Source organism: Pollicipes pollicipes, unplaced genomic scaffold (assembly GCF_011947565.3).
Source record: "Pollicipes pollicipes isolate AB1234 unplaced genomic scaffold, Ppol_2.1 Scaffold_2555;HRSCAF=2994_pilon_pilon_pilon, whole genome shotgun sequence".
Classification (NCBI taxonomy): domain Eukaryota; kingdom Metazoa; phylum Arthropoda; class Thecostraca; order Pollicipedomorpha; family Pollicipedidae; genus Pollicipes; species Pollicipes pollicipes.
In genome coordinates, this window is record NW_023596136.1 from 1,992,659 (window position 1) to 2,012,097 (window position 19,439).

At 55.7% G+C, this 19,439-nt stretch overlaps 1 protein-coding gene across 1 annotated transcript in view; it reads left to right on the forward strand.

Moving 5' to 3' along the window:
* The window catches only part of LOC119105510 (dentin sialophosphoprotein), a 44,789-nt gene that overhangs the window by 20,726 nt on the left and 4,624 nt on the right, over positions 1-19,439 (forward strand). Inside the window, exons 3-7 of the mRNA XM_037228977.1 lie at positions 235-275; positions 4,714-4,836; positions 14,365-14,509; positions 18,489-18,706; positions 18,991-19,278. Coding sequence (XP_037084872.1) covers positions 235-275; positions 4,714-4,836; positions 14,365-14,509; positions 18,489-18,706; positions 18,991-19,278 — 815 coding nt within the window. The remainder of the gene's footprint in view (positions 1-234; positions 276-4,713; positions 4,837-14,364; positions 14,510-18,488; positions 18,707-18,990; positions 19,279-19,439) is intronic.

Genomic DNA, 19,439 nt, shown 5'->3' on the forward strand with positions numbered 1-19,439 from the left:
AGGTCAGGAATAGAAATGCGTTCATTGGCTTTGGCAAAGTTACTTAAGGCTTTATTAATTAAGGCTTAGCCTTACGAATGGTCGGAAGGCAGCGTATGGATGCGCAAGCTCTTCCGGTAGCGGCCAATTTCTTTCTAAGTTGCCATTTTTCCTTTGAAGGTGCCACCCCAGCGCATGTGGCGGTACTAGGGATGTCTTCCTTTCGAAAGTCTGATAGATGCCCTTGTGTTCCAGGTACGCTGCCGTCCACCGATGTCCTCGCTGCCAGTGAAAAGGTCAGTGTCCGACGTCTATCATGCCAGAATCCAGCTGCGCTTGTGGGCGCTTGAAGGTGGTTTGGGATTCGGGAAAAGTTCGCCTGTCCACATCGGCGCTCCCTGAAGCTAAACGTCTGTTAAGAAAACAAGCTGCGAGTGCGCTGCTCGTAGTGCTCTGCCCGAAAAGCACCGTGAGCAGCTCGAGACGGATTCCTGGTTCCGTCTGCCGCTTCCAGAAATGAGTATTTGTATGCACTCGACACTTACAATATGAATAGCGAGGGCAAAACATTACTGGCCGCAGGCATCTCAAGTCCGTGCAGAACTACCTTCAACATACATGTTGCCCTTAGGGCTATGCACGAACAACTTACATGTTGCCAGCACCTGCTTCTCTTGAAGCACTTGTGTGCTACCGGCACTCCTTAATTCTTATGGTAAGCTAAAAAAAGATATAGCAAGGGCTAACCTCGCGACACAAATACGGAGCCTTGGTTCCTTTTTCACTGAGTTGTTCCTTCATTCTGGTGACCAACATTTGATCACTGCGCCCGGTCTGCAAGAAAGCTCACGTCACTTCCATTTACAGTCTTGCATCATGCTATTGTATTGCAGCACAGCCTTGTCAAGCATGATGCCTGTTTTCAGGACCGTGCATTTTAGGGTACCTAACTGGTGTCGCTGGCCCTTTTACATCCTGGCGCCACGACTGCTAACATTGACTACTACAGCTATGATTTGTTTCAAACGCGGTCATTTTCAGCCCGCAAGTTACCTTGCGTCGTTTAGTTGTACGCTACACAGTAACACGGGTGCTGCAAACCAACCAAAAACCTCCCAAACACCAAAGGCTATCAGACACGTGTGACTACGAGACGATTGTGGCTGCTCTGCGGGCAAAAATGTGAAACAGATTCCACGAATAGTCTTGCCATCTGGATTTAGGGCTATGCATGGCGCCCACTGCAACTCAGTGACTTATCGTGAACCTAGATGTGCTTTGACAACACAGAGGTGTTCGTGCAAACACTGCGAGTGGCTGGTATTCGTGCCGTGTCTGATTTAACGCGGCAGTAAGCCTTCCGGGATTATGTGTTAAGCCCGTTATAGCCGACATGGTGTGGCCCGTTGCTCGGAACCAACGAACATTAGCGCACGGCGCCTCGTGCTTTCTCTTGAACCTGAACTACTTCCACGAGCCAGGCGCTCCTCTGAAAGTGCATGTTATATAAACGATGCTCACTCAGCGGCCGGGCTGGCCTGGATTCTGCCCCCCATGGCCTGATCAGTCTCGTAGATCTACGAGCCGCCCAGTCGCATCTGACTTTCACCAGAAAGCTCCTGAGTGAAGAACCAGACGCAGCCTCCCAGGCCAAGAATCGCTCCTTGTGGCATGTCAAGAAGCCTCCGAGATTCCGACGTCCGCGCCCGGGGGGGTCGCCATCCGCCGGATCCCGTCCACCCGCCGGATCTCGTCCACCCGCCGCGGTGGCGATCGAAGACCCCGCCAGACTTGCCGCCCTCCGCGGCCACCGGGTCCCGTCGCGCCAGCCAGACTGCGCGAGTTCCCACAGCCATTCATCAGCCAGCGTCCCCGGCGAAACCGGACTCGGAGTCAACCAGGGTCAAAGGCCGAGCGAGTCAAAGCTCCGCGGTTCGTGCCGCTCGCCGCGCCCGGCACGCCGCGGTTTCGTTGGTCACCTTTCGCCTACGTTTTCTTCAGTGCCTCGAACAACTGTTGCTGTAGGAGGCGGTACATTAGGTTAACTGCAATATAATGTTGTAATATTTCAGATCGTATATATATATATATATATATATATATGTATATGTATATATATATATATACATATATATAAATATATATATATATATATATATATATATATATATATATATATATATATATATATATATATATATATATATATATATATATGTATATATATATATACATATATCACGTTTCGTGACAAAACAAAATACAAAAAGATAGTATAAGGATATAGCTTCGGCGAGGTCCCAAAACATTTGCAGAAGCGTACAACGCATCCACGTGTCTTCCAACTCAGTTTGGTGAGTAGAACCGCAAGGTGCTTTGACATTTCGGTTAACCTTTGAGGACGACATTGGCCGTCATATAGTGGCAGTTCATTGCCTGGCACGCTTTCCGAGTTCTAGCAGTGCAACATACGGAAACACAGACACAACGACACAACACACGCCTGACATGTCGAAGTAACATTGCAATCTTTGCCTATGGCACTGACATCATTATGCGAGTGACACCGTAAAGAGACATCACGCGTTCGGATACACCATTGTCCCAATAACGGCTGGACATGAGTGTGTCGCCTTGATTTCAAAAATTTTTCTTAGGCTTCAAACAGCTTGAACTTTTTTATGTTTTCATCCAGGCATTTTGATGGGACGGGTTGCTGGGATTAGCGCCCACGCTAAGCAGGGCTTGTTGCATGAACCCTGACCCCGCCACATGATCGCGGCAGGGTTAGGGCGAAGGCTTAGGGCGTGCCGCAATGCTCGGCACGGCCTGTCCTGCTCCCTGACGTCACCTGACCTTTAGCGCGACCGCTGCCATCGGCCGCAGGCCATCCCATTCACGAGCATACCACGAGCGCCTAGAGTGACTCGAACCCACTCCGCCACGAGGGATGGTCGAATGGGCACGCGGGAGTTCTACCCAACTGAGCTATCAGAACGGACAATTCTTCAGAGCTTGTAAACTAATCCGCTAGTTTACAGACCCATAGTTAGCACGCTCCCTGTAACGTAAAGCTGCTCCAATTGTGGGCGCCGCTGGCAGCCTCTCGTGCTGGCTCGCGTCATACAAAGCGCTGCAGACCAGATTAGTCCGTGCTCTGAAGTGGTGGCATATAGCTCAGCTGGAGGTCACGACTGTATCACTTAGCGCCCAATCGGTCGGAGTCTGATGAATTCTGGACCTCTGGCTGCAGCGAAAGCAGAAAGATATGTCCGTAGCGGTAGCGAATAACCAGACATATCAACTGCATAATGATCAGATAGCCGAACCAAACCAGCACTTACATGCTGAACACAATGTTCGGCTAACTTTTCGGGGGGGGGGGGGGGAGCAAATGTTGAACGTGGCCTTGCTCGCGTAGCTTTAATGTCAAGCAACTGAACATTTGCGCGTAGATACTGGAGAGCTAGTCCACTACCCACAGAACAACCCTGTCAGGTGGCTACATCGGGAACTACCGATACATTTCCGTCTACTACGCCTGCACCTGATGTTCCATATGCTCTCACATGCTTCGGCAGCCAACACCGAGTATGATGTAATGCACTTTATGACACCTGGCTCATCCTGGACCGACTGTTACCTGGCCTCTCTGCTAGCGTAGCCTGCATGCTACAGCGGGCTGATTGCGGGTTGTCGGCATAGGCTGCTTCCTAAACTTCAACAGCGTCTGACACGTCTGGGCAGCGCGTCTGGGAAGGCGGTCCGTCTGACGGACCTACGCCTGTAGCGAAGCCTGAAGTCTGAAGCCCTCCATCCTGCCTCATGCGTCTGAGACGGCGGCCGTCTGACTGACTGACAGTCTAGTGTGACAGCTGACGTCAGTCAGCTGTCACACCAGACTGTCATTCAGTCAGACTGTCAGACTGTCAGTCAGTCAGTCAGTCACACCAGACACGTTAGTCAGCTGTCACACCTCTGAGACGGCGGCCGTCTGCCGGCCTCACGCCTCTGAGACGGCGGCCGTCTGCCGGCCTCACGCCTCTGAGACGGCGGCCGTCTGCCGACCTCACGCCTCTGAGACGGCGGCCGTCTGCCGGCCTCACGCGTCGGCAGCTGGGGGCCGCATGACGCGGCGCGTAACGGCCCGCTCTACAGATTAACCTTGGCTGTTATGGGCACCGGTATGCCCTGGCGTTGAGTAATGCCTTGACCCAGCGCCGGGTGGCAGCGGCGGCCGGGACACAATAACAGCGCGCCGCCGCCGGCCGCGCGCCGCGCGCTGTCGGGATGGTCGGGCGCCCATTCACGCCGAGACCGTTTCACGCCGACACCGCTTCACGCCGACACTGCTCGCAGTCGTAAATCGGCGGCTTAACGAGCACGGACGCGCCTTGTGTCGCCGCCGCGAGGGCAGCTATTGGATCATAGCTGCCGGAGGTGTTGTATTAATCTCGGTCTTATATGGAGCTCAGGACTGCTGTAATTATGGGTGCTGTAGACGTGCTAGACGGGCTGATATGCTTTACCCTCCTCCACTCGCTCCTTGCAGCTCCAGATTCCCAGATGTTATCTGAGGTATTTTTGAGAAAGCTGCGTGCCTTTGTGCATTCCGAGCCATCAGCGACGTCAGATGCTCAGCAGAACATCGGTATGTTTCGTGTCGGTATTCGTATGATCCAAGCTCAATGTGATGCGAGTGTTCAGTGCATGACCCCCTCCCCTCTGTTGTAGACGAGCACGGCACGCAGCAACGACTCCAAGGCGGCCAGGAAGACTCCGTGGTCGCCGTTTGCCGTCTTCTCCACCAACCCCAAGATAGAGCGTCGGCGCGCCTTCGACGACTCTTTCCTGGCGGTGAGTCAGGCTGGGCAGTCATGTCTGTAACCACTACCGGGGCCGGTGGGGTTCGGATCCCAGTTACGCTCGGGCAGATGAAACTGTTTTGTGTTTTGACCAGGTCAAATGGCACCAAAACAAAAATGGAGCCTAGTAGCATTCAAGGTGCACATGGGCGCAGGAATAGGGGGGCCATGTGGGTCATGGCCCCCACTTTTCAAGGTGTGTGCGTGTGTGGGGGGGGGGGGGTAGCAGTGTTAACCGCCCCCCCCCCCCCACTATTCAGATTAACGTTTTTAGCTTACTTTTGCACCACATTTAAATATACATGCTGATCTAACTACTTCACCAGCCATCTTCCCCAAGATGAGCCATCGTTTTCGTTTGTTTCTTGGCCATCACGTTGTGTCACAGCAGGCCGACGCCACGTGGCCTATGGAAACTGCAACGCCGAGTGTTCGGGCTGTTGTTGCTATGATCTGCGAGCGCGTATGTTCAAAACCATATTGCAAGCTTACTTTAATATTATAAAGGTTTTTGCGTCAATAAGGGTTCCTGTGCTGATCCGGGGCCAACTGCGCGGGTCAGAAGGCCTCCCGTGTCAGGGAGGGGAACGATGTGACATGATATATCCCTCCAAAGGCTTCCGGATCGACCAGGAGATCCCGCCCCATGTCGCCAGAATGACAGCCAGAAGACGCCTTGCGATGGGACAGAGTGGCCCTTCAGCTCTTGACCGGAGCCGGTAATGTGCCCTCGGTATTCTACTCAAGGGACCTCTTGCCCGGAAGGAAATAAGGGACCTCATTGTTGTTGAGTAGAGTGGAGGTCTCATTATTGCTGATTAGAGTAGGTCGAAATAAATTTTAAAAACGAGCAAAGCCATCCCATGTTTGCCTGAGAGCGTTCATTTTTCGGAATGGATTAGTAAAAAGTGCGTCAAAAGGTTTGAACATGCCCGCCCGCAACCTCGAGAGCAAGGACAGAGATGGTCTGGGTTGCAGATTCCGTAAAACCGAACGGCGTCGGCCACTGCAAGCGCCACCAGACGGCAGGCGCCGTGTTAATCTGTCTTCTGTACGGGTTTATAGCTACAGAAACACGAAACAAGTAAATCTTCTAGTTCCAGCACCAGATTCCAGCACCACTTCGCGGTGCTTTAAGGGTAAATCTGTTCTTATCATCAGTCTAAAAGTCGTACGCGTAAAATATGCGCCCAGACTGCCTTGTAGATGTAAGATTTGATGTCCTGAAGCATTCAAAAATACTTCTTTCAGAAACGTCATCATTTTCTTCCACCCGTTGGCCACGACTATGTTAGCCGTTGAACCGACGCTGCGCGGCATACGGAGATTACAACGCCTGGCGTCGGGTTTTTAAATTAAGATTTGCGAGTATACATGCTCAAAATTATGCCACAAAACTTTTATTGCTAACCGATTCGAGTGTTTAAGGGTAATTATTTCAGAACCGTTGCCATTTTCGTCCACCGGTGGCCCATGACGAAAAGTTAACCACTAAGCCAGCGCTCCGAGGACTATGGAGACTGCAGCGTCTAATGTCGATGTTTTTTTGCTAAGATTTGCGAGCGCGCATGTTAAAAACCACGTTATATAAATTGCATCACTAATCGATCCGGACTGAATGTTAAACGTTTCCAGACAAACATGGCTTGGCGATGTTAATATACATTGTTGACCACTCGATTTACAATCAAAATTTTCACCCTCAAACTTTGATCAAGCATATCGATCTACAATCTACCTTCGCCATGTCCTTAATGTTTATAGGACGTAGAAAAAACATTATGAAAAGATTCTTAGTTCTGTCAGTTTAGAAAGAGTCCACTAAGCCATGGTAAATTAAGGACACTGGTGATTTATTCCATGCGGTCGTTAAACGCCTGCTTTCTGGTGTTTAACGCGAATGCGCCTGGCGCGGCGCATTCGCGCCATGTTTTACACAGCTGTAGAAAATTGAATCGTTTAGCATAACACAATTTAGATATACTTTGTAAGATCGCTGCCCAATGGCAGGTCAAAGTCAGGCCATGGTTTCAGCGAAGTCAACTTCCAGGGAATCGTTCAGTCTGATGCAACAATGGAGTGTTAGACGAAGCCATACATTTCTGAAATGCTTTCTTAGAAAACACAAATATTGCATGAGCAAATTACGTTGACCTAAGGTCAGGTATAGAGGTCATACCAAGGTCAAAACCAGCCTGTTTTTATTACTCCAGGGCTTACTGTATGAGGTAGTTTCTGGTGCTCATTTCGAATTTATTGATAGCAGAAACCGCATTATGCATCCTCCATGGACTTCTTAGAGGTCAAAATAGGTCATTGTCCTAAAATGACCTAGGTCATCATTTTGTTTTTGGAAACATACTGACTAGCGTAATCTTTGTCGCTTATTCAAATACAAAACTCAGAGCAGTTTTGTATGACTTTGGTCAACATGACCTTGAAAAGCTCGAACAAGGTCACTGACCTTAAATAATCATGTGACCTTTTGCTTGCAAACAGTTTTCTAGGTTCTGGGTACACTTTAGAGACCAACCTGGAATTTGACCTTGTTTGACTTTATTTGACCCGAAGATCATGACTTAGGAACCTCAAACTTTGACCTAAGTGAGTTCGCGTACAGATCAACACACCCTGTGCATTTTGTGTCTCTAGCTCTCTTAGATTCCGAGATCTCAGCGGGGTCAAACTGATCCCCACACGAGCGAAAGGCATCTAGCCGGCCACCCGGGCGCGTGTTAAAAATGTGAACGAAATTGATTTCACGGTAGCTGCTGGTTTCTGTTTTGGTTACAACGTAAAAATAACAATAAAACGAAGAAAACCGTATCCCTTGTAAACAAGCAAACTATATCCGGAGATATCTTGTTGTGGGGGGATCATCACAAAAGGGGCTTTTGTCAACCCTATGTTCCTCTTAGCAAGGCTCTGGCTACCCCCTGCCTACACACAGCAACAGATCACGTCATCTACGTTGAATGATGGGCAATTAAATGTCCGCTGGGCCAATTCATACCTAAAGTAGGCAGCTTACCGTTGGCATTTTTCTAGGGTGGTGTGGTGTTAGGGAAGACAATTCGGAAAAAGGTACTGTCGCAGGTGTCCAACACATGTTTTACATCCCAGTTAGTAGCAATGCTGAACAAGAAATGTGCAACAAAGCAGCCATGCCATCAGTTCGCGGTCAGTCATTCGGGGACAGCCGGGCCAGGACAGTGGCCACCGACGGCGGACGGAAAGAACTCAGACAAGGAATATATGACAGAATGGTCTATATTCTGTGGCTTAGTTTTCAAAGAAGAATCTCCAGTTCTATGACTTTTGTCACATGGTGCTCGGCAGTTTCAAGCTTCCGAATTTGTTTCCGCCTAAAATACCGCGACAAGTCTTATCTCTTGAAAAACGGCCAGTGAAATGAAGGCGCATGCAAGCCTGTTGTACTGTAAGCTATCAATTCACTTTCAAAATTCTCACCAGCCTATGTTCCGGCCATATTTTGGCATCTACCCTGTGGAGACAGACGCCTCTTCAATGACCCAAAGTGCCTACCCGCTCGTGAAATTTCGGCTCCTCGGGACAGACAACGTTGAAATGGACGAATTACCTTGGGAAGCTGGAAAGCCTTATTTATCGAATGACATAAATGAGTCGGATAGGCAAGAGTGTGCACCAGTGAGAAACAGCTCTTGATGCATATCTAAAATAGCAGTCATTACAATAAAGAGCGATAACCTCCATCCCTACCTCCCCTTTCCCCCCGCCCCCCTGCCCCCGTCATCGGGCTTTTTTTCCAGAAAAAGCCCTTGGGTACGCTCTGAGCCTGGCCCCCTCACTTTTTGAAACGTTCCTACGCATATGAAGGTGCATGTTGGCGGCACCAACCATCGACAAGCACCTGACGCGTGTGTACTGAGGAGAAATTTAGAATCGCTAAAACAAGCGGCCTGCTAAGAAGTGGCGTATGTTCACCAGGCAAGTTTGTTGTCGGCGCGTACCTTTACCAACTACGCACAGCGCATATCGCATAAATGGTGATGGGTATACTATATTCACACCCCATACGCTGGGTTAATCAACATTTCAGTTAGATTCCCTCAAACGAGTTAAGCATGCTGGCTAAAGCAAAATTAAAGGATGCGAAGTACTCACGATAAACACTCGGGCGAGATGACACAGGCAAATAATGAGATATGGAGCACTGAATGGGTCGATGAGTGCCATTTTCGACACGGCAGCCGGACAGTGAGCCAGCCTCTGTCGTCACACGCCCTCATCTTTCACTGGCGTGGGAGCGATGGCCTACCACCAGCCTCTCTGCGACATCAGTGCCCGCTCGGCCAATGCCGACGCCTCCCCGTGTCGGACCGAGCCGGTGCTGACGTCACCTGGCGCCCGCTCCATCCCCGCATGGTCCGGCCGCGGCCGGTCGACTGCCCGCCAGCGGAGGACGGACAGGGCGGGCGGGCGGCCCACCTCGCAGAACGGAGAGGGCGGGGCGGGCGGCCCACCTCGCAGGACGGAGAGGGCGGGGCGGGCGGCTCACCTCGCAGGACGTAGAGGGCGGGAGGGTGGCCCACCTCGCAGGACGGAGAGGGCGGGGGGGCGGCCCACCTCGCAGGACGGAGAGGGCGGGGCGGGCGGCCCACCTCGCAGGACGGAGAGGGCGGGAGGGTGGCCCACCTCGCAGGACGGAGAGTGCGGGAGGGTGCCCACCTCGCAGGACGGAGAGGGCGGGAGGGTGGCCACCTCGCAGGACGCAGAGGGCGGGACGGGCAGCCGACCTCGCGGCTGACCGGCGCTCCCCAGGCGGTCGTGTTGGCACGCGGCGATGGATGGCGGCTGCCGGCGGACGTCGGCCGCTGCTCGCGCCGCGCCGCGCAGGGAGGAGCGAATCGCCATCGCCTCTGGATAGAGGGCGAAGTCGCCTCTGGACGGAGATCGGGCGAGTCGACGCCTCTGGACGGAGATCGGGCGAGTCGACGCCTCTGGACAGAGATCGTGCGAGCTGACGCCCCTGGACAAAGATTGAGCAAGCCGACGCCTCTGGACAGAGATCGAGCGAGCAGGCGCCTCTGGAAAGTGATCGAGCAAGCCGTCGCCCCTGGACGGAGATCGAGCAAGCTGACGCCCCCGGACAGAGATCACAGCGGAGCGCACGCCGCCTCTGGAGGGAGATCGAGCGAGCCGCCGCGCCGCCGCCGGCTGACTGCCATTATCCGGCGATAATTAGGCCTGGGTCTGAATGAGGTCGGCCGGCGTCCGCAGGCTGCGTATCTGGACGCCAGCGAGCCGCGCTAATTAATACGTTGTTCCGCAGTGTGGTCGGAGCGGCGGCCAACCGCCCCGGCCGGCTTCGAGCGCACGCGATCCATCGCGGACGAGCTCGTCCTCTGTAACCGGCCAGGGGCGGAGCGGCGTAAAAACGGCGCAGATGTTTTTATTGTCCGTCAAACACTTGATGGGTCAGTTAAAGTAAGCTTTGGAATGCGCGTATGCTCGTGGTGAGTGCCACAAAATCACATCCGTGTCTCCCGCGTACCGAAATATTTCACTTGCACGAACACACTAAAGCATATGTACTGTTGGTAAGCCTATTTGTATGGGACCTTCAAGATGGTGGACTTTTTCGCCAGTGTTGATATGGCCTGTAGGCATTTTCAAAACGACTTCATTGATTACGGGTCAACATCGACACCAGTCACAACTCTGTTTCTCAGCCATAAACGTGTCTTTTCAGCTGTATTTGCAAGAGACAAGACCCACCGATGTCGTCTCCCACGTCCCTCCCGTGGGCTCACCTCCGACAAGGGGCCAGATGCCTGACACGGCCGTCACCGGCCGAGTCCTCCTGGCGGCATGGCTCCCCCATCTCGCTCCGTGCAGCGCCTCTCGCCAGTCCATCAGTGCCTCTCGTCAGCGCCACTCAGCGCCTCGCATTACTTCTCGCCAGCCCGTCAGCGCCTCGCAGCGCCTCTCGCCAGCCCGTCAGCGCCTCTCGCCAGCGTCCCCGCTCAGACCGCTCAGCGCTGAATCCGGCCCCAGCTCCGGCCAGCTGGCCGCGCAGCGGCGTCGGCCGGCGGGCCGCTGGAAAGTCGTGTGTCGGCCCTGTCCGGCCGCGCCTCCCCGGCGTCCGCCACATCGACCACGGGCCAACGAGTGCAGACAATGCGATTGTTCAGTCCGGTCGGCGGCGTCCCTCCACCTGCAGACCGGCGCGCCGGCGAGCTTGGGATGAACCGCGCAGGTCCGCCATCTGTTGACCGCTCCGTATCCTCTGGAGGCGCAATGCTCTGGCTCCACGCCGCCAGCAGTCGGTGCTGGGAGTTGCATGTTCTGACGTCACCGATACAGAGCCTGTATCAGGAAATGTTGTCCCGCATCTACTGTACAAAGTACTCAGGACATTAAAATTTGCTTCCAGCTGGGGCTACCTGCGCCGATTTTAAGGCAAACTCAATACGTCTGGTAAGGCGCCGGGGGGGGGGGGGGGAGTCCGTATTGCTTTTTGTATAACTGTATCTCTGGTTCGCTTCCAGCTACATGCCCGTTTGACCCTAGTCGCGTCCGACCTCGTCTCGCACGTCAGAGCAGCCCGGGTCTGTGTCGGCGTCCGACAGTGTCCGGCGGCGTCCGGCGGTGCCCGGCGGCGTTTGGCGGCGTCAGCGGTGTCCGGCGGCGTGCGGTGGTGTCCGGCAGCGTGCGGCGGTGTCCGGCGGTGCCCGGCGGCGTTTAGCGGCGTCAGGCGGTGTCCGACGGCGTGCGGTGGTGTCCGGCGGCGTGCGGCGGTGTCCGGCGGTGTCCGGCGACGTGCGGTGGTGTTCGGCAGCATGCGGCGGTAGTCCGGCGGTGCGCTGGCCGGAACAGCCCGGAGCACTGAGCCACCGTCTCTGCAGGAGTCGGCCCGGGTCGTCTGAGCCCGTCTGGGGGCACTGATGCGTGACAGCGCGTTCCACGTCAGCGGGCGACAGCCGTGCCCGCTGGACGCCGCGTCCAGCCGAGAACCACCGACGATGGTCGTCTCCAAACCAGTAGAGGTAGTCGGCTTTACGTGTTAAGCTTGGTGACAGCTGGACAGCGGGTGAAGGGCTCATGATTTGCCTCATGTCTGTGCATCAGTTCAGGGCATCGGGGCGAGACCAAAGGGGGGTGGGAGGCAGGGAGCCATGCCTCCCAGTTTTCGCGAATGCTGTCATTAACCTTGGGGTGTAGTTTCATATTCAGTTCTTCTGTTTCCCAGCGTGGAGAAAAAATGGGCCAAATGTGGGGAAAAATATGCTTGCTGGCGTGTTTTGGGGAAGCTATCGTCATTTTTCACAGTGTAGTCCCTACTCACCTCCCCCAACTCATTTTGCGAAATTACGTATGTGTCCCGTGGCGATGCAAAGAAAGAATCGACTTCAAAAGTGCCATTGGATCCTTTTGGCCCACATTCTAAAGTGTGCCTTCGCCTGCAGTCCAGGGAAACAGACACGTTACAACATGCGGTTGTCCGCCGTTAAATGGGGGGTGGACGTGCGTTGTGGCTGGGAGCCTTCTGACCGAAGTCGCCGGCTGATGACCTCAGAGGGCTTCTGCAGCCGGCTCCGCCCCCCGCCCCCCTCCCCCCAACACCTGGCAATGTGGCGCGCCGCTCAGCCCAGCTCACCGCGCCGGGAACGGCTAAATGACTCGGTTTCGCAATGTCGGCCGTGCCTAATTCGAGGCTCGGTCGGCGGATATTGTGGTGGCATGCTAATTGCCATCATAAAGTATCGACGCCTGAGCTAGTGCAAGGCTGCTGGGGGCGGGCTTCGGCTGGCTGTCCTGGCCTCTGAGTGACGAGGATCATTAGCGCTGCTGCCTTGCACCCGAGCGGCGCGTATGAGCAATAAGTTCGCATGTCTCGCATCCAGACGTTGACCGTGGCCATTGGCCTAAGCCGTGGAGCAGGAGTCGGTCAAAACGTGGAGTTTGTTTCGAATCCCATATGCAGAGCGTTGACAATTCCATCGACGTTGACGCAACGACGGATTTGCTGTGCTTTCTGAGAATGTTGTCTCCCACACTCGGCACCTCATCTCGCTATATTCTTGCGTGGCCTTTGTTTTATTCTTCATCTCACCTGTTCTCGTTTCTTGCTCTCTGTGTCTCTCTTCAATTCTCGTTTTCGTTTCATGCGTTATGAGGCTCGCGTTTCGTCCATTACCCTACACTCCTGTGACAGCTGTCCCTCCCACGGTTTGTCTCCCATGACAGCCGTCCCCCCCCCCCACGGTTTGTCTCCCATGACAGCTGTCCCCCCCCCCCACGGTTTGTCGCTTCTCGTGGAACTGCTGGCTGGGTTGACCAGGTTCAACAGAGTTAGCCAGCACCAGCTATGCTCTGCTCTCAAGTGATTTATCATTGGACATTAATATGCTGGATCAGGATCAAGCCACCGCAGCGTTTGCAGATTTATGGAGATGAATAGCACCATTAGTTGCATCGCAAGAATGCCTTAGCAAGTGCTTTCGACAGCGACATAAGGAAGGTAGCATACCAAAGGCTGGTAAATAAACAGCCATCGGGAGTGAAAAATGTCCCGTGATAATAGCAGAAGACTGCGTCCACCGTACCTTGTGTGTATGTTAATTATTTTTACGAGCTCATGAGTAGATTCCCTCTCGTTCAACCCGTGCTTCTTACCTTTCTGTAACCACCTCGCCGTCGCACATGTACAATTCTTCCTCATCGCGTGATTCGCTTGTGCTGCTGCCGCGCGCCGCCTCCGGTGGAGGAGAGCGTGCCTCCCCACCGTTCCCAGGTAGCCGGAGGGGGGCCTGGTAAAGGACCCGCCGGTGTGCGGTGCTCCGCCGCGTGACTGAACGTGGAGCAGCCACTGGCGACTGACACCGACACTGACACTGACACTGGCACTGACGCTGACACTGACACTGACACGGATGCTGACGACTAATGTCGCTGTCGGGGCAGAGCCAGCCGAGCTGATCCCATACCAGCACTGAGCCAGTTTGTTGTGTTGGCACAGGCTAGCGCTGAGCCAGACCATTCTTCGTCCGTACCAGATGTTACACTCGTAGTCCATAGCAGACCTTATCCAGACCACCTGCAACCCAGACGCGTCTTTCTCCCTATTCGGGTCATGCGTTACATACATTAACTTTCGATTAGAACTGCTGCTACTCGACGATTTGTTTCAGGTCACTCATGATCCAGACCAGGCAATGCCTTTTAGCCGATGCTTTAAGGCTGCCTTAGGTCTGAAAACACACCTGGCCCGGAGCAGCTATGATGGAGTGCAGCCAATACATGGTTAAAAACGAGACGCCCGTGGCCCCAACATGGTCGGGGAACGACCTCGCCGTTACCGACCAGAGCCAAACACACTTTGCGTCCCCGAATGTGCCCAGCCCTGTGGCGGCAGGTCGGTCAGCCGACTGACCCGTGCTGCTCTGCGGCGACAGGTCGGCCAGGCGACTGACCGTGCTGCCCTGCGGTGACAGGTTGGCCAGGCGACTGACCCCGTGCTGCCACCTCTCGGCAGGAGCCGGAGCGCGTCAGCGTGCCTCTGCGGGGTCACGACTTCACCGGCCTTGGCTTCAACATCTGCGGCAACATGCGCGAGGGCATCTTCGTCAAAGACGTGCTACACCGGGGCCCGGCCTCCGAGTCGGGTCAGGTCCGTGCCGGTGAGTGCTCCGCCCGCTCGGCGGCTGCCGGCTGACGGCTGCCCGTGGTCCGCAGCATGTGACGTCATCCGCCGGGAGACACGTGACCGGTTCAGAGGGGCGCTCGGCCGCTGGGAAATCGGTTGCGGTTTGAATTTTTGGTAAGGTTTGGCGTCAGCCTATGGCGACGACAGAATTATGAAATGTTTACCAATTTGAGACCAATGGTGGTACAAAAAGGAGCTTAAGCGCGATCCACTCACCCTTTCTGTCTAGATTCGTTCAGCTTCAGCTTGACTACTCCTATTCCAAACTCCTCCGTACTCTTATAGTGAACAAACGAGGCGCTTTCATGTGACCTCCGGCGCATGATCGCTTCAAAATGCGTTCTCTCCCACGGTAGTCCGCTCGGGAGGTTTCACTGCGCTATCAGCGCACCGCGCCGCGCCCCGCCAGCCCCGCCAGACACGGCCGAGCCCCGGCCGCGCGACGCGGGGTTTCACCGAAAGGCTGCCGCCGGCCCTCCGGTAAGACACGCCCGCCTGACCCAAATCGGCCGCCGCCGCCGTCGCCGCTGGCGCGTCACAAATCAATTACCGGCGGGTGGTAGGGACCGGGCGGCGTGCTCTGTCGGCGGCCGCAGCCTCCTCGCAGATGCGCTCAAATTGTCACGACCCCGCGCGACGATGGGGCCCGGCCGCCGGCGCCCTTGAGGTGGGCGGGCGAGGAGGCAAGATTGTTTTGTGCTGCGTGGGGTCCGCTGGAGACCAGAGGTATCTTCTCCATAATGAGATGATTCTGGGAAGGCATCCTAATGAATTTGCGGTGTCGGTAACGGCATAAGGATGACCTCGGGCAAGCTCGTTAGTGTCGGCTGTGGAATGGCCAGACCGTTGGTTTCATGAACGCCTTCATTTTAAGACTGCGCTTAGGCTGAGTTCAATTTTTCAAAATTGAAAAATAAATTGTTATAGTTTACAGCTCTGCTCTCCGATACTCAAATGCACATCTTATGCCTGGATGCGCACAAACTGTTTTTCACCTCTGAAGAATAACGTCTGCTGCCTACCCCACTAAAAGGTCTGTAACCGCGACGGCGACCGCGAAAAGAAGCACTTCGTCCATTCTTTCCCGTTCCCACTTAGAGCTCCGCAACTGCTGGCCACGCTGACCGCCAAGTACCTTTCACGACAAAACGCGTCCAGGCGAGGCGCGGAATATTTCCGGGGCGGGTCAGCTTTCTAGCCGGCCGGCCGTGAAGCTGTCGGCGCCGCTCGGCGGCGGTCGACGCCTCGGGCGCCGCGCGGTCCGGAGAGTGCTCCAGCCGGGGGCGGTCGGCGCGCGGCGGCGGCGGCGGCGCCGCTCGGCCGCCGCCGCGGCATTGGTATTCGGGCGGGGCCGCGGCGGCGTCCGGCGGCCACTGACCCCTGTCGGCCGGGGTGACGCGGCGCACAGATCAGGCGCCCGTCTCCGGCGCGTCTCCGGCCGCGTGACGCACGTCACGGGTTCCGAGACGTCACGGCATGGCGCGGCACGGCACGGCACCGGGTGCACTCACGGGAGGGGTTTGCTCTCACGGTAGGTGGGAGTGCGGATCGGTGCGGTTCCGCACGCAAACGTCCTCACGCCAACTGCAGGGACAGTCACCAGCAGCGTCCATTATCTCGGAGCGGCCTTAAAGCGTGAATAGCTAGCTCCGGCGGTAATTGTGCGACTCTGTGTGGTTTCGACACTGCACGGAGATGTTTCATCTGTGGCTCCGATGAGCCAACGGTGCCTCGAGCGGTCTGGACGTCACGGCGGCGGCTGTGCTGTTCCCACCTGTCGCCGCGCCGGCCGATTCAGACACAGCCGCCGCCGCTTCGGACGGCAATTATCGCAAACAGCCCGCACTCGCGGGATGGTTAGGCTTCAATGGTCCTGGCGCTGTTGTGCAAGCTCCGGCCTGACTGCCCGGCGCGGCTGTGCTGAGAACACCGCCATCACAGGGGCCGCCGCTCGCCGGAGAGCAAGGCCCGAGGGCACGACGGTCGCTCGGCGCTACCCCGCTCAACACACCCTCGCGCAGACGATATTGCGCATGTCAAGGACCTCGAGGTGCCAGGTGCACGCTATCGCAATAAGTGACGCGGTCCATTTATGACGACAGTCTCGGCCATGACAGAAATTAAAGCCCATTTTATGGACGATACAGTGCCTGATAGCCAGCGGTATGGGGTGCGCGATTCGTATCGTCCAAACCAGTGCGAGGCGGCGGGTGCCAATTGGTCACTGCAGCTGCGCCGGCATGTTCTAACGCCTCCTCTGCTTACAACTGATCGGACACGGCCGTCGGGACACTCCTATCCCCCAACTGATGCGTAGAGCGGCCGGCCGAGCGGCCGTCTCTGAGCGGCTGGCGCCGGCGGCCGCTCCGCCCCAGCTCCCAGCCGTCTCGTCGCCGCGCCCGGAGCCGCAACCGGCGAACGCGGTTGACGCGCCGTCTCGCCGATTCTGGGAAAACCGCATCCTGCAGCGGCTGAGAATGAGAAGCCGGTGGGCCGCTGCGGCTCCCCGCCGATGCGGAGCAGATGACCGCGGCCCGGCCCGCGGCGCGCCCGCTGGCCCACTTGCGGTCCCTCGCAGGCGGCCGCGCCACTAGATGTGCCGGATCGGCGGCGGCGACGGCTATGGCTTTGCGCCGTGGCCGACACGGTCCGGCCACGGCTTCAGCCCTCCGGCTGTCGGCGCACGCGGGACCGACATCGTCTGACTGTGGTAAACATGGGCATTTTCACGGATAGCGCGCGTGAACACTACGGCCCGAAAGTCGCTAAATAGTCGAGCAGCTTGGGCTGAGCGGCATATGGTTTTCGGACTACCGGCTCACACCGATCGCATGAGCTGTTCGTTGCAAGGAAGCGGCACCGACGAACTGCAACGAGCATGTGCTCTTGCCCTCAACAGCCTCGCATCAATCAGCCTTTTTAGCAGTGCGATATTTGGAACCGACAGCACCTGAAAAAATGAGATATCCTGCAACACTGAAAAACGGTGGACGAGTGTGACGGAACAGAACGCTGGAAGGAATCAAGGTGCCCGGCGGCAGGCGGCGGCAGGCCACGTTAAATAGCGCCGTTTGTAGCGCACTGCAGGCTGAAATTCGCAGAAGGTCTCGGACAAAGTGCGGTCTCAAATGTACGTCACAGCCTGTTATAAACTGCAATACGAGATGCAGGTAAGATAACACGAGATATTTGTGGTCTTTTGTGCCGGGTAAACGCAGCATGTTGTTTGCTAGCCGTCAGACAGATCGCCTGCCGTTGTGAGGTCGAGCGGAGGCAGCAGAGGCGACGGCAGGTGCGATCAGTCCCGCACGGCTGCAGCGCGCTGCCGTCGGCCGCAGGGCTGACAGACGCGAAGCTATGTAAATACAGCCAGAGAAACTGCGCCGGGAGTGGATCGGCGCCGAATTGCCGGCAATTTCGGACGTTGTAGCGTGAGAATGCTTCACCGGCGAAACCTGGTGTTTAATGATCGACCCATGCCAGTGTCCGTTCACCCGCATTCGCACGGAACAGAGTCTTACTATTCTGTCGTGAAAGGCGGTTGGCGTTTTGTGAGAGCTGCATATGGAGCCTACAGCGGCAGTCGACTGTTCGGAGGTATTTCTCGGTATGATACCTTTCGAAAGTTCTCTCAGAGCGACAATATTGATCTCGATGCTAGAGATTAGAGTTTCGAAAGAACACGCGTCCATAAATCAATACAAGGCACATTACGACTAAATGTTCCAATTAATTTGACGTCCGCTCTTCTCTCTTAGCGTAGGAGGGATGGTAGCCGTTAGATCGCTTACGAACGCGCTTAACTACTGGGCTTTTATCGTCAGAGCCTTTCCGGCTAGTTTCCACGGTTAAAGCGCTGTGTTTCCCAGTGCCGGCCGATGGCTGGTCCGTGATCTCCGCGGCGAAACCGTGCACGGTCACCGACGCTGACTTGTACTCCTCCCCCTCCCCAGGCGACCGCATCACCGGCATCACCGTGTCGTTCGCGCACGTGGTGTTTGAAGACGCGCTGACCATCCTCAGCTACGCCTCGCCTTACGACGTGCAGTTGCACCTGGAGAAGGACGTGATACAGAACCCGAAGAAGGCGGTGACGTCTCAACCTAGCTCGGCCAGCGAGCGGCTGTGCCACCCGTTCTACCGCAGCCAGAGCATCGACGATCTGACCAAGGTGACATGCCGGCAGCAGGTCGGCCCTGTGGTCCTCAAACCAGAGCTGGGCCGGGGCGAATAGGTTCCGCCGATGCCGTTGGATGTCACTGACAAATTGGTCGCGGGAGACCTGCATTATGTGTGATCCATTAATTCCTCCCGTATGAAAGCAAATGACGTCGGGCTTTACGGATGCTTATACAGGCGCTGGCCAAGCATACGGGCGCTTGTACGGACGCCCGCCAACCATGCGGGGCGCTTGTGCAGCTGGCGCCAGGTCTCTGACTGCTGACCTGCTTCCAGATCGGGCGCACCAAGCTGCACTCGGCCAAGCGCTCTGCGCGCACCACCATCAGTCACGGCCCGTCGTCCGAGACCGCCAAGTCAGAGAGCAGCATCACCAACAAGGCGTCCTCATTCAACGAGAAGCTGCTCTCGAAGGCGACCCCGCCAGCGGCGCGCGCAGAGACCACGCAGCTGGTGCAAAGGGAGCATTTGGCGGCGACACTGCAAGAGCCGGGTGCCGGCGGCTACCGAGAGATGGCGGTGGACGTGCCTGATCATGTGCTAGCAATGGATGCTAAGAAGAAGGTGAGTTTTGTAGGCCGTGTATATTTATTGTGCTTTTGGTGAGTGAAAATGTAAATATCAAAACACGTGTGAAGAATCCATAACGTCCCAGTACGCGCTGTCAGTTATGCTCCGGTAAGACCAGTTCGGCAAGAATGTACAAATCAATCCCGTTGCTGTAA